We start from the raw sequence: 13,798 nt of genomic DNA on the forward strand, positions 1-13,798 counted from the left end.
GCCTCCCTAAGCATTGTCCTTCTCATGGTCCTGTAAGTTTATTTTTTAAATAACAGCCTGTGTAAAATCACAGCCCGTGGGCCTTCCACCAGAAGTATTTTCCTTCACGTGGGAGAAAACACCAGGGTACTTGGAACCATGTTATGGGAAATGTGTGGTGCTAAAATAAGGTCTAGCAGAATAACAGATGGGAAACACAAACCACCTCATTAGACAGTATTACTTTTCTATTATTAAAAGCAATTTAATTAGTACTATTTAACCAAAAGAGATATGTATCTTACAGACAAAATTAGACTTTCAACAACACACACTGGCATTAGTGTAAGGGTTCAACAAAGATAAAATTAAAGAGCAAGTCTGTGTTTTCCTTATTTTCTTTACCTTCAGCTTTTTTCTTCACACTTCTGAGAAACATAAATTCTCATTGGAAGCGGAGGTGCTGTTTTTAACAGTATCTTAAGGTATTCCTAAAAAGGCACACATTAGTTGTGAGCTTTTTTTCTTTTCACACAGACTTGACAAGTAATATTTAAACTAAAAGAAGAATTTGAAACCCACAGATCTGTACCTCAACTGCACCCATCAACCTGCTGGGAAAAAAAGCTCATGGCTGGTTGTTCTTCGTAACTCCCACTTTAAAGTTCAAATTTTCAGTTGCTGTTTGACATTAAATTTGTTCACACCCCTTGGGTAAATATGTCCTTTAAAAAGTTTATCTTGTAAATGGAATAAAACACCTTGCAAGTTATAGGTAACTTTTTTGTGATGTTCATAGAGATCCTCAGTCACGTTGTTTTTGAAAATGTCTTGTGTTTTGTTTTAGATCCGCAAGCAGCAGAAGGAGCATGCTGAACTTATAGAGGAGTACAGAGTCAAACAGCAGCAAAACAATATGACACCCATAATGCCTGGGATGCACCCAATGCCAGGCCCTGCTGGCATGGTTTCCGGTGGACCACCAATGGTTCAGCCTCCTATGAACCCCATGATGCAGATGCCACTTCATCCCGGTCAGGCAAACGCCCCTCCACGCATGCCCAACCCACCACCTGGCTGGCAACCGGGTGCTCCCATGCCCATGCCGCCAGTAATGCCCCCCCAGGTACCTGTGGGAAATCCGGGCCAGCCCCATCAGATGCCAATGGGTAACATACCTCAGCACTCTCAAATGCCTGTGGAACCCCAAGCTCCACCAGGAGGTGTAAAACCTATGCAGGTAGGTGGTGTGAAGTTTGATGACAACAATCCATTCAGTGAAGGTTTCCAGGAGCGGGAGAGGAGAGAGAGGCTCAGGGAGCAGCAGGAGAGACAGCGGGTGCAGCTCATGCAGGAAGTGGAACGACAGAGAGCCCTGAAACACCGCATGGAAATGGAGCAGCAAGGGATGATAGGGTCTGATGGAAACATGGCACCGCTTTCTCAGATGCCTTTTTTCAATGCAGAGCTGCCACAAGACTTCATGCAGCCCCAGAGACCCCCACTACAGCAACAGGCTCTTGGACCGATGTTTCACCAGCAGCAGGGCATGCAACATGGAATGGGCTCACCTCCTGGAACTTTTATGCAAGGTGAAAGGAGGGCCATGATGGGCAACGGGATGATGCCCCCAGACATGGGGCCTGGTTTGGGGCCTGATAATCACACCCTGCAAGCACCTAACTTTCCCCAGGGGCAGCCCAGGCCTCGTCAGTTCAGTGGCCCAGGAATGATGCTTCAGATGCCAAGTGAGGGTCCACCATTTGGGGGTGACTCGACACCTCTGCCTTCTAACTTTCCAGGCTCAGGTCAGTCCCTTATCCAGCTGTACTCCAACATCATCCCAGATGAGAAGGGAAAAAAGAAGAGAAACCGCAAAAAGAAGAAAGATGATGATGCAGATTCGGTTAAGACCCCTTCAACTCCCCACTCTGATCTTACAGCCCCTCTCACACCATGCGTCTCAGACACCTCTTCAACTCCAACCAGAAACACCCATCTCTTCGGGGACCAGGACTTATCAAGGTCTCCCTTACTGGGATCTTCCACCCCGAGTCATTCAGAGCTGGAAAGGCAGCTTTCAGGGGGACAGTCTGGACCACCTGGTACCTCAACAGACGCAGCAAGGACACAGGCTCAGGAGCATGATCGGATCCTCAACAACATAAAGCTGGAGCAGACTGATGCCAGTGATTGTCATGGGCCAAGAGAAGGGCCCACCAGCTCAGAAATAAGCTCTGTGAAGGAGGAGGGTAGTAAAGGGAGTGCATCTCCCTTCCCAGTAGGTCCCAGTCCAAACAAGGGTGAGGCTGGCAACGAGCTGCTGAAACACCTTTTGAAGAACAAGAGCACACCTCCACCTGGATTGTCCCAACAGAGGTCAGAGGAGAGCCTGCGGTCAGAGGAGGAGGAGCAGCAGACTGCAGACTGCAAAACCGACCTGAGGCAAAACTCCATTGAGAGCAACGGGGTCAGTATTTTGTTAGTCATAGTGAGTGGTTCAGGTGGGAGGTGCATCATAGTTGGTGTTTGAAAACATCTAACTTGAAGCAGTATTGTTGAACAAGTAATTTGAAGTTGATATATCTGTTTTTATGCAACTTTTTTTTTTTTTTTTTGTGTAATTTTTTCCTCACCTCCAGGCATACTCAGATGGCACCCCTGACTTTCCTGGACCTCTCCTTCCTGAACAGGAGAAGAAGAAAGGAAGGAACAAGAGGGCACCAAAAGGAGAGAAACCTGCCTCTCGCTACAAGAAGAGGAAGAAGGAAGGGGATGAGAGACAACTCATGCACTCTGGCCCTGACAATGTAATGACCCAAATTAAACAGGTAAGATTGATTTTTACCACTTTATCACCTGCACCTCATACGGTAGGAACAAAGGATTGTAGAAAGATTATACCTTGAAATCAAAATGCTTTATTCCAAAGTTTACAGTATTAATTACTGCCAGGAAAGAAAATTGTGTAAGTCAGGTGCCCAGACACAGATTTCACACTCACAAGCATATTACTGTTATTAGGATGACAGTTGCACACCAAGGTTGTATAAGGTGGTGTTATTCAGAAGCGTGGAACAGGATTCATTATTACAAGTCCCTCTTTGATCGAGGCTTATTGATTTGAACTTTATGAAACTGACTCACCCAGAAATGTAGTATGGTATCTCATAATCACCTTTAAATACAGCCTACCAAGAACTACATGAGCATGTACTGTAGTATGTACACAAAGAAGTGTACAGCAATGACTGTTAATTGTCACATATTAATTATAGGACAGTGAAGAGTCAGAATCGGTGCATATTTAGCTCTGCCTGTCTGCAGAGAAGTAGATAAAGAGATTCTAGTCACATTCTAGTCGATTCTGAGGATTATTAAGACTCGAAAAAGCTCTTTGCTTCCATTCAAACATGTATCCTACAAAGCATTCTATGCTATGTTATGTCTTGTTTTTGTTTTTTGTATTTCTGTGTGGTTTATGCTAGAACCTCCATTGTACTTTTTTTCTGATGTTCCTTCTTCCCTTTTTCATTGATTGCTGTTTTGTTTTTCTTTTCTTTTTTTTGTCCTGACACAGCAACTCTCTCTCCTGCCCCTCATGGAGCCCCTGATTGGGGTCAACTTTGCCCACTTTGCTCCCTATGGCAGCGGCCAGCTCAATGGCGAGAACCTCTTGTCTGGTACTTTTGGCAGCGCCTCCCTAGATGGAGTCTCTGACTATTACTCCCAGCTGTCCTACAAGGTAAGATCTGCCTAACTTACTGTGTTGGAGCTGTGTGCTACATGGTGCACTGACTTTGAAATGGTGTCGATTCTTGCAGCAGAGTAACCTCAGCAATCCACCAACACCACCGGCATCTCTTCCTCCCACCCCACCACCTGTGAACCGACAGAAAATGATTAACGGATTTGCCACAACGGAAGAGCTGGCCAGCAAAGCTGCTGCTATGGGTAAGAATAAAGGAGTGTGTACCTTCATGTCGCTAGTACATAACATTTTATTTCAATCATTGCAGCAATTGTAATAATGGAAACTGTGTGTGTGTGTGTGTGTGTGTGTGTGTGTGTGTGTGCGCATGTGCGTGCGTGCGTGCGTGCGTGCGTGCACATCCACATTGACAATGTGCCCCCATGTCATCTAGTCTCCAAAGGCCTGGTCCCAAAGCCCCTACATGTCCCATTTAGAACGGAGGAAGATCTACTAGCCCGGGCCATTGCGCAAGGACCTAAAACTGTGGATGTTCCAGCCTCCCTCCCCACCCCTCCGCACAACAACCAAGAGGAGCTAAGGTAACAGATAAATAACGTGCCTTGTACTGTACTGGATTATTACAACCATTAACCCTCTGGGGTCTGAGGGGGTTTTTGGGGCCTGGACAAATTTTGACATGTCCTGACATTTGTGCTTTTTTCAGTGTTTTTTAAACATATTAATGTCTAAAGTCTAATAACACTGTAATCAGCACAAAATTGGCTACAATAATATGTGAGCAGCAAGTTTATACATTATTGTGTTTTTGAGAAAAAAGTGGTTATGCATGGTTAGTGAAAAACTACAATTTTTTACTCACTGAAATAAGACCATAAAACACAAACAGAACATTGGTTCACAAGACTTTGGAGACCAGCATGTTGTAGGCTAAAGTGTTTACTTCAGAGTGCTGTGAATGTCATCTTGTTCACACATTCACAGAAAACAATACACTGATTTAAATTTTCTAAGACACTTTTTGTCCAGAAAGGCCATATGCAAGAGGGTGTGTGAGGATGAATAGTCATGTGATTTACCTGAGAACACAAAAGACGCACTGAACGTCCAGACAAAGCCGCGCATAATGAGCCTTTCAGTCAATGTAGATGGGACGGATTAGTGCTGTACAATACAACACAATGAGGAGCTAAACGATCCTCATTTGAGTTAAAATCAGTGTTTTTACTCTGAGGACAAGCTAAACTATTTGTCTCTGTGAGGAATGTAAGGAGCGCCGCTTCACGTGCGTAACGCGCCATCATCCAAACGCGCTGAAAAAGTGAGTAAATTCTATGATGAAGTTTGATATTTTGTCATTTCTCGGGGGCGTGAACATATTTACCTGGTTCACCTGAGATTATTTACATGTGAACAGTGGACAGTGTACATTACCTGTAATGAGGTGAGACAGGAAAAAACGGACTTCTCCTTACGTTCATACGGATTAAATAAAAAGTGATGATTTGTTTTTGACTTGAATTGTTTCACTCAAAAGAAAACATTTCAAGCTTTCTAGCCATATAATTCTTATTTTTATGAGGCAAGTATTCGCTGAGATTCTGGTTGTTTTATTTACGCGTCTGTGAAGAGAAATGGCAGAGACAGAAAAGTCCGAGAGCGCACCCTGTCGGCTTTCTTTATTTAAAAAAAGCACAAGGTTTTGTTGTTATTATGATGGTATACCACTAAAACTAGACCCTTTACAGATTTGAATGATATACTTCTTTTATCTGTACGATCAGAATTGACGGAGTAATTTAAGTTTGTTTCGGCCTTATCAGAAAAAGATGCGTCAAAACGCGCCGGCGCGTGCGTTGACCCCAGAGGGTTAAAAGCTCTCAACATTTCTTCATGTTGTTTACAACAACTGAGTCTATCTGCATGGTTTTGGCAAAGGTGGTTAATTGTTTGTTGTTTTTTTTTTTCCCCATGCCACATGTTAACAGTAACAGAGGACAGGAGCCTTGCAAAGACAGGGACACACCTGACAGTTTTGTTCCATCCTCATCACCTGAGAGCGTGGTTGGCATGGAGATCAGCCGCTACCCAGACCTTTCTCTGGTGAAGGAAGAGCCACCATCCCCCTGCCTGTCTCCTGTTCTCCCCATGCTTCCTGCACCTGATGGGAAAAGTAAAGAAACACAGCTCAAATATAAAAAGTGTATTCCTGTATCTCCTTTTAGATGTTTTTGTGTATGCAATTTCACCTCATAACTCCAGCATACCTTAACAGAGCAAGCATTTTTCTTATAACTGTTGCACTTTTTTTTTTTTTTTTTTTTTTTTTTTTTTTTCATTCTCAAGAGTCAGAGATCAAACTGCAAGATATCAAGACTGAGCCATCTGCAATGTTCTTTGGCTCCAGCTTTGGCCCCATGTCTAATGATTCCAAACAAGGACTGGTTTCTGTAGCCATCACATTGAGACCAGCTGCAGCTGAGGTAAGAATATTTTTTAATTTATTCTGGTCTCAGAGATTGAGCAGATTTCAGTAGTTATTTTTTTATTTATTCTTTTGTGGTGTCAGTTTTGAGTACAAGAAAAAATGCAAAATCTTGGATTAGATAAGAATTAATAATTTGTACTATTTAAAAAAAAAAAGATTTTTTGTGTAGATTATTTTGCATCTATTGTTTGTTTTCTGCACAACTTGTTTCGAAATTTGCTAATACTTGATAGAAAGCTGGCATTTATTTAAAAGTATTTTATAAAGTAAATATATGAATGACATCATTGTTAAACATTGCATAGGGCCAGGGATGTAAATGCAGATAACGCTCTAAAAATTAGATATTCAATGTCTTGGGTTTGTTTTTTCCTCCCCAGAACATCACAGGTGTAGTGGCAGCCATTTCAGATCTACTGTGTGTGAAGATTCCCAGCAGCTATGAGGTCAGCAGCACCCCAGACAGGGGGTCGCTATCTATGCTCAGTGGTGCAAGGGCAGGTCCACACAGCATGGAGCCTCAGTCTCCCATGCTCGTCCATATACATGGAGCCACTGGAGGGCTTCCTGGGCGGCCCGGACAGATGATAAGGCCCAGCGGAGCACAGGGGATGATGCAGCAGCATGCACATAATTTCCGCTTCCACCTCAACAACCCAGGTGAGGCAATAAACTGAAATTAAACAAGAGCATCCCTGATGTAATGTAATGCTGCTTTTAATTGAAATGTTATTTGTACGTATAGCATAGTGAGTTCCTGTGGAAGAGCACAAAGCAGCAATGCAAACTCAGTTTGTAATAATTTAACCTTGAGCATGCACAGGAGCAATTACCTTTCCTAACAAACTACAAATGGCCATTTTTATCTAGCATATAATTATTTCTCTGTGGCCAAGTACTGCATGACGCCCAGGGTGCTGACTGGCATCCGTATTGATTTCATTGATTCTCTCTTGCTTGTTAAATACAGTAAACAGTTTATGATTAGAAGACCGTGGCATTTCATTTCTTTTACTTCTATAATAGGGTGCTTTATTTTCTGAACTACTTAAAGTATCATAGTGCTGTTGGTTTACAAACCCAGAATGTATTTTGAAATGAATAAAAAACACATGCTTCCTGTTGGTTCAGGCACAGCTATGGCTCGAGGACCTGACCAGAAGACCCCTGCCAGCCCTGGATGCAAACCCCAGTGGTGCTGCCACTGTAAGGTGGTGGTTCTGGGGAACGGAGTGCAGAAATCCATCAGAGATCTCCCTGCCCACATGAAGGTATTGAATTGAAGTATCCCTCAGGGTAGCAGGGTGGCATATTAAGTAGGACCACCCTTAAACTGGAGAGCTAGAAATGTAATTTAGAGTCAGTTTTAATGGAATGAACAAAGGGAAGACTGCTTTCCATTCTATTACTCAAGGATCACAGTAGCAGCTGACAGGTAGTCAACAATATGGCATTATATCATGCTTTAAATATATAGACAGTAACAGTTCATAAAAAGTAATCTCTGCCAAATGACTATGGATTGTTTTATTATTGATTTCCCAGTAGATCTCCCAGATGAGCTATGACTGAATGCCCAGACCTTTACTTTAGAGGATATATTATCTAGTTTAAGCCTGAAGGGCCACACACGTATCAATATATTCACACACAGACAGACACACATACACATCCACTCGCGACGCCATAGTAATACTGCATATATCCTCTGATTATGTAAATCCTGCCTGTGGGAGTTAAACCCATTTTGTATCAATTACTGGGTTAAACAGCATACCCCATGACTTCAGTCCTGATAGTATTTGGGTTATTTAAGTAGTGCATTTTTTATGTTTTACTTTATAATTTATTTTAACATCAGTTGAGCTTAAGCAGTGCATATTGGTCAGGCTTTGATATAACACCTCATTCCTTATTCAGCCTGTTAAACATGGATTCATTTATCCCACTAGCAATCTGAAAGCTGTTTGAAATCAGAAGAAGACCTGGTCTTCTGCAGTCAAAGCTGCTTCCTTCTCTACTGTTCATCACCATTGCAGTCCAGGTCAACAACAGATACCAAGGTTTGTGCAATTGTAACACAGGCAGAAACACCAAACTGAGTCTTAATGACATGCACTTAATGTAACTGTTTTGTTTTGGCTGGATTTCATTGCCACTCTTTTTAGGAATCGGTGTCCCTTCTACCAGCCTCAGACCAAGCAGAGAGCCTTTCTAAAGCCCAGCACCAGTACAGTAACAACATGTCATCGCTAGATGTTCATTGCCTAGCACAGCTCCAACCCTCGCAGTCTCCCCCCTCTACACCTCCTATCCCCTTCCCAACTGCAGGCGAGGCACCTAAGATGGAGACAAAGTCTGATGCCATCAAAGTGACAGTGAAGCTGAAGGCTCGGCCAAGGTCCTATGATGCCTGGCACCAGGGAAAAAGACAGAAAGGACTCCGCTGGAGGAAGTGGACTGTTCAGGTGGTGGTGCCAAGAGGTAATTCCCAGCTTCCAGATGAAGATAAGATTGATGAGCTCCTTAAGAAACTTGGGGCCTCCCTGCGCCCTCCTGCCTTACTCCGGGACCAGAGGCGCTGCTGTTTCTGCCACCAGTATGGGGATGGGGTCACTGATGGCCCCGCTAGGCTGCTTAATCTAGATCTTGATGTATGGGTTCATCTAAACTGCGCCCTGTGGTCAACTGAGGTGTATGAGACTCAGGCTGGAGCACTCATCAATGTGGAGCTTGCACTGCGTCGTGGTCAAACGGTGCGCTGCGCTTACTGCCAGCAGACTGGAGCTACCAGTGGCTGCCACCGCCTACGCTGCACCAACGTCTACCATTTCACTTGTGCTCTGCAAGCTCAGTGCACCTTCTTTAAGGACAAGACCATGCTCTGTCACGCCCACAGGCCCAGGGGAACAGCTGGACAAGCATTGGAGCATGAGTTGCGTTGTTTTGCTGTCTTCCGACGTGTCTACGTCCAAAGGGACGAAGTGCGTCAGATTGCCACTGCTGTGCAGCAGCCTGAGTTGGGTTATACCTTTCGGGTCGGCAGTCTAGTGTTACATGCAATGGGCCAACTAACCCCTCAACAAATGGCAGCTTTCCATTCTCCAACAGCCATCTTTCCAGTTGGCTATGAGGCTTGCCGCATTTACTGGAGCATGCGCCACGGAAACCGTCGCTGCCGCTACATCTGTTCTGTTGAAGACAGAGAGGGACTGCCAGAGTTTACTATCAGGGTCATCGAGCAAGGCTACCAAGATCTGGTCCTTACTGACACCACTGCTAAAGGTTTGTCTTCAACGATCCTCAGAAAAGTATGATTGTTGGGTGTTCTTACTTTTTCAGAATATTGCTTTTGACCTTCATGTGTTCTTGTCTCATTGTAATTAGGAGTGTGGGATAAGGTTCTGGGTCCTGTTGCTGAGAAGAGAGCTGAATCGGGTACTCTAAAATTGTTCCCTGTATACCTGAAAGGAGAGGACCTATTTGGGCTCACAGTCCCTGCAGTCACTAAGATCACTGAATCGGTTTGTAGCTGCTTTTTACAAATTTGACATTTAAACAAATGTCTGGATTATAATCTGTGCAGGCTGCAGAATATAACTCTTCTTTGCTTATTGACTTTAGCTCCCAGGAGTAGAGGCTTGTGACAGGTACTCATTCCGTTACGGTCGCAATCCTCTTGTGGAGTTGCCTCTCATGTTCAATCCAGCTGGTAGTGCTCGGGCCCAGCCAAGAACAAGCTCTCTTTACACATCACTAGTGATAAGGTAATTTTTTGGTTTAAGTTGACATTATTTTTTGGTATGACATTTCAGCAATTAACAATTTTCCAAAAATATTATTGAATTATTATTATTTGTAATATTGCCTTTCCATTCTGAACATTAAGGCCACAACCACAGGCTGTATCTAGCAGTAATGCCAGGTCTAATCAGAATGTGGCCCAAGGAGAAGGTGGTGCCCCCCATAGCAAACCTCCAGTAGTGCACCCCAGGTCCTCTCAGTATCGCTGGATGAAGAGTGAGTGGAGAGCCAATGTCTATCTGGCCCGCTCCCGCATCCAGGTGAGTCGTAAAATAAATATTGTGATAAATTTTAAGTTATGCATGACTGAGACCCGTGCAGCTGGATTCCTTGGAACAAAATCAATAGCTGCTTATGTAATGTGTTAACAGGGTCTGGGGCTGTTTGCTGCTAGAGACATCGAAAAACAAACCATGGTAATTGAGTACAATGGAACGATCCTCCGAAATGAGGTTGCCATCAGAAAGGAGAAGATCTATAGATCTCAGGTACATTTATTTTAAATCATTTTTGAACTAACTTTGTTTAAACTACATTTCTTTTTGTTGCTAAAACTAACAACTATAACATTTTCTTCTCTTCCTTACAGAACCGAGCAGTGTTCATGTTCCGCATTGACAGTGAACATGTTGTTGATGCCACTCGAACTGGAGGGCTAGCGAGGTACTCTGCGAATTTACTGATTTACTTTTTTTTGTAAACTTTTAACATACATATATACTTTTAACATACATATATACATAATTCATAAACATGTCATTCTTTACATTTTTGTTCTTATTGGAGAAAAAAGTGAAATTAAAGGTATCTACATATCTGATTTTTAGAAAAAAGAAAAGGTTCCACCTGACTGTAGCAATCTCTGAGCTGGTTTTTTTTTTATGCCTCTGAGCTCTCTGCCTCAGGGTTGCCTTTGTTACAGTCTCCTAACACAGCACCACAGACCATGAATTTGCATGTGTGGGTGGCTTGTCTGTGGCTGAATTAGAATTAGCCTGTTCTAAACGGCATCAGCATGTTTTTTATGACTTATCCATGTCTCAGTGTTTTCTGTGTTTTGCTGCCATCATATGTTACCTTTGCTTGTCCATATTGGCATATTTGGTGTAATTAAAGTATTAAGTATTTAAACATGGCAACCCATTCATTTGAATCAAAGCTGCTGACTCATCTTATACACACAAAGTTTCTGCCTGGGTGCTCATCACACATCGCTTGCTGTGAAGCTCCTGCTTTAATGTGTTACATTAAATATCTTTGTGTGTATACTAGCCTTTATGTTTCACATTGTGATCATTTTGTAACTGATGTGTGGGATTTTTTTCGTGGTTCTGCAGCTCTGACTGTGGTACAGTGTTGTCCTTGTGTATTGAAAATAAGTGGGTAGTGTAATCCAAGATGGCACCCATTCCTTATAGTACGCCAGTTTTACTTCAAAGTCAAGAGCAACACGTTTAAGCATTTTACAAGTTATTTAAAAAACTAGAATTGATCATACCATACCATATATGAATTTATATTAACATGACAGTGTTTTTGTGCATTTTAATACAGTATTTCTAAGCGAATAATAAATTAATAGTTTTTAAAATCTAAAGTAGCTATTATGCAGTTCAAAATATCTAAACTAGTAACCATTTTAAAGAGAGCATATAGCTACTGTCTTTACAGCTAGGTGTCAATTGTTGTGAGATGTTCATAATACCTTTTTCATTTTTGATGTGTTCTGCAGATACATCAACCACTCTTGCGCCCCAAACTGTGTTGCTGAAGTGGTGACGTTTGAAAGGGGTTACAAAATCATCATCAGCTGCATTCGCAGAATCGAAAAGGGAGAGGAGGTAGGTGTCACTTTCTTTAAATGGAATTTTTACTTTTACAATTATTAGTGTAAAATGTGCACCTATGCTGCCCTAACATCAATGTTTCTGTCCTTTATCCTCCAGCTATGTTTCGACTACCAGTTTGACGCTGTGGAGGGTCAGCACAAGATCGCCTGCCACTGTGGAGCTCCTGAATGCAGGAAGTGGATTAACTGAGTAAAACAACAAACCTAAATGCATTCCTAAATGCTATAGCGTGTGGATGCTGCGATCTCTGCAGAGAGAAAAAAAAGCCTTCACACTGAAGTCATTTTATGAATGAGCAGAAGGCCTGAACCCTTGTAGTAGATGAATGAATTTTTGTGTTGGTTCATCAAGATCATGGAAACAAAATGGGTGGAGGAAGCGACAATGTAACACAGTAGCAGGATGTGACTTGTGCCATATGTGAGGGGCTCTGCCGTATGAGATGCCTCTGTCTGTGTGTATGTATCTGTGTGTTGGGTTGTACATGGGGTGCGGAATCCACCAGCGAATGAGAAAGCACTGTGCAGGGTGCGGCCTTATTGCTTACTAAGGGCAGGCCCTTTTGTTTCATACTGTTAATGTATACCATATGACTAAATGTAGACATCACTGAATGAGGAATGTACAGCAATGATTACCACGAAGGGAATATTAACTTGCACTAAAAAAACAGAAAATAAACAAAACAAAAAAAAAAACAAAAAAAATACCACACACAACACACAAACTTTAAAAATACTTGATTCCATGAGTCAGTTTTATCATAGGTCTCTGTCATGTGATTTGTGTGGAACTCGAGAGGTTTTGTATTTATTACTGAGTGAATGAATTTTATTCTCAAAATGATGAGATTGAGTTAAAGAAGGCTAGAGTGCTATTGTTTTTGAAGATTGAAGAAGACATGCTGTTACTTTTGTATAAATGTACATAAAGAAAACTATAGGAATAACCGACCAAATACTACCTTAACCTTCTTGATGTTTGGGTGTTTTTAAATTGTTTCTGTTCTGTTTGTCATTGAAATTTATTTAAGATGGACGTTATTTCAGTTTGAGAGTATATATTATGATTATTCTGTACAGAATTTGTAATATAACCACAGTAATTCACAAAGTATTTTTGTTGTATTAAAAGTAAGGTATTGTAGCGTAGTGTTTTGTGACTTACACATACTTTGACCACTCAAAAGGAAATATTTTTGTTGACTAACGTAACGAGTTATCAGTTACAGAATCAAAAAGAAAAAAAAATAATTCAGATAGTAAGAGATCATTGTGATCTGTTTGCTGTTAATCAGGTTTTAAAGAACTGTGAATTAGGTTTTGAAACCCAAAAACAACTTTTTAACTTTTTAACAAAAATAGAAACACCAACATGTATTTACTCGTTTCTGTTTTTACTTTACTTTTAAAATAAGGTGCAAATGTCTAATGATGTGACTTAGGCGAACCAGTGTGTGACAGAAAGAATGGGGAACTCTTATTTTGAACCATAGGTTCTTCTACCTTTTTGGACAGAAATGGCATTCTCCTTAATCAGAAATATTTCTTATACTGACACTTCACAAGTCACGTGCTTAGAAACGGAAGAGTTTTTGCGTGCACAATTTCAAGTTGACTGTAAAATTTTGGAGACAGTCGTAGAACTTGTAATGTATATGGCATGTATTTTTTTAACTTTCCGAAGACTCAATTGTATATATTTTCTCAATGAATGGTTGTAACAAAATTGTTTCTTGGATATTTTTCTTCTCTTGTATTATATTACATCATCCTGCCAGTGTGTTTGTGCTACATTTTCTTGGTCTTGTAAAGTAGTCAGATTTTTTTTTTTTTCTTTTTTTTTTTTTTGAAAATGCCTTTTGAAGTGTACAGATTATGGGGTTTGGAGTTTGTGGAATTGAATTTAGAAACATTTACAAAAATAAACTATTTTACATGTTAGCATGTTGCGTGTAACGTTTAT

General features: G+C 41.5%; 1 protein-coding gene across 5 annotated transcripts in view; it reads left to right on the forward strand.

The window, feature by feature from the left end:
- kmt2cb (lysine (K)-specific methyltransferase 2Cb) overlaps positions 1 to 13,776 on the forward strand; it is a 62,967-nt gene extending 49,191 nt beyond the window's left edge. For all 5 annotated transcript variants that reach the window (XM_026313864.1, XM_026313866.1, XM_026313865.1 and 2 more), the window contains 18 exons: positions 827 to 2,449; positions 2,622 to 2,810; positions 3,560 to 3,724; positions 3,804 to 3,933; positions 4,125 to 4,272; positions 5,680 to 5,864; positions 6,038 to 6,174; positions 6,560 to 6,839; positions 7,311 to 7,450; positions 8,132 to 8,242; positions 8,348 to 9,464; positions 9,567 to 9,703; positions 9,804 to 9,946; positions 10,069 to 10,243; positions 10,355 to 10,471; positions 10,573 to 10,646; positions 11,716 to 11,824; positions 11,930 to 13,776. In XM_026313864.1, the coding sequence (XP_026169649.1) occupies positions 827 to 2,449; positions 2,622 to 2,810; positions 3,560 to 3,724; positions 3,804 to 3,933; positions 4,125 to 4,272; positions 5,680 to 5,864; positions 6,038 to 6,174; positions 6,560 to 6,839; positions 7,311 to 7,450; positions 8,132 to 8,242; positions 8,348 to 9,464; positions 9,567 to 9,703; positions 9,804 to 9,946; positions 10,069 to 10,243; positions 10,355 to 10,471; positions 10,573 to 10,646; positions 11,716 to 11,824; positions 11,930 to 12,022 (5,073 nt within the window). In that variant the 3' untranslated portion in view covers positions 12,023 to 13,776. The remainder of the gene's footprint in view (positions 1 to 826; positions 2,450 to 2,621; positions 2,811 to 3,559; positions 3,725 to 3,803; positions 3,934 to 4,124; positions 4,273 to 5,679; positions 5,865 to 6,037; positions 6,175 to 6,559; positions 6,840 to 7,310; positions 7,451 to 8,131; positions 8,243 to 8,347; positions 9,465 to 9,566; positions 9,704 to 9,803; positions 9,947 to 10,068; positions 10,244 to 10,354; positions 10,472 to 10,572; positions 10,647 to 11,715; positions 11,825 to 11,929) is intronic.
- The last annotated feature ends 22 nt before the right edge of the window (positions 13,777 to 13,798 follow it).

This window comes from Mastacembelus armatus, chromosome 17 (genome assembly GCF_900324485.2).
Source record: "Mastacembelus armatus chromosome 17, fMasArm1.2, whole genome shotgun sequence".
Classification (NCBI taxonomy): Eukaryota; Metazoa; Chordata; class Actinopteri; order Synbranchiformes; family Mastacembelidae; genus Mastacembelus; species Mastacembelus armatus.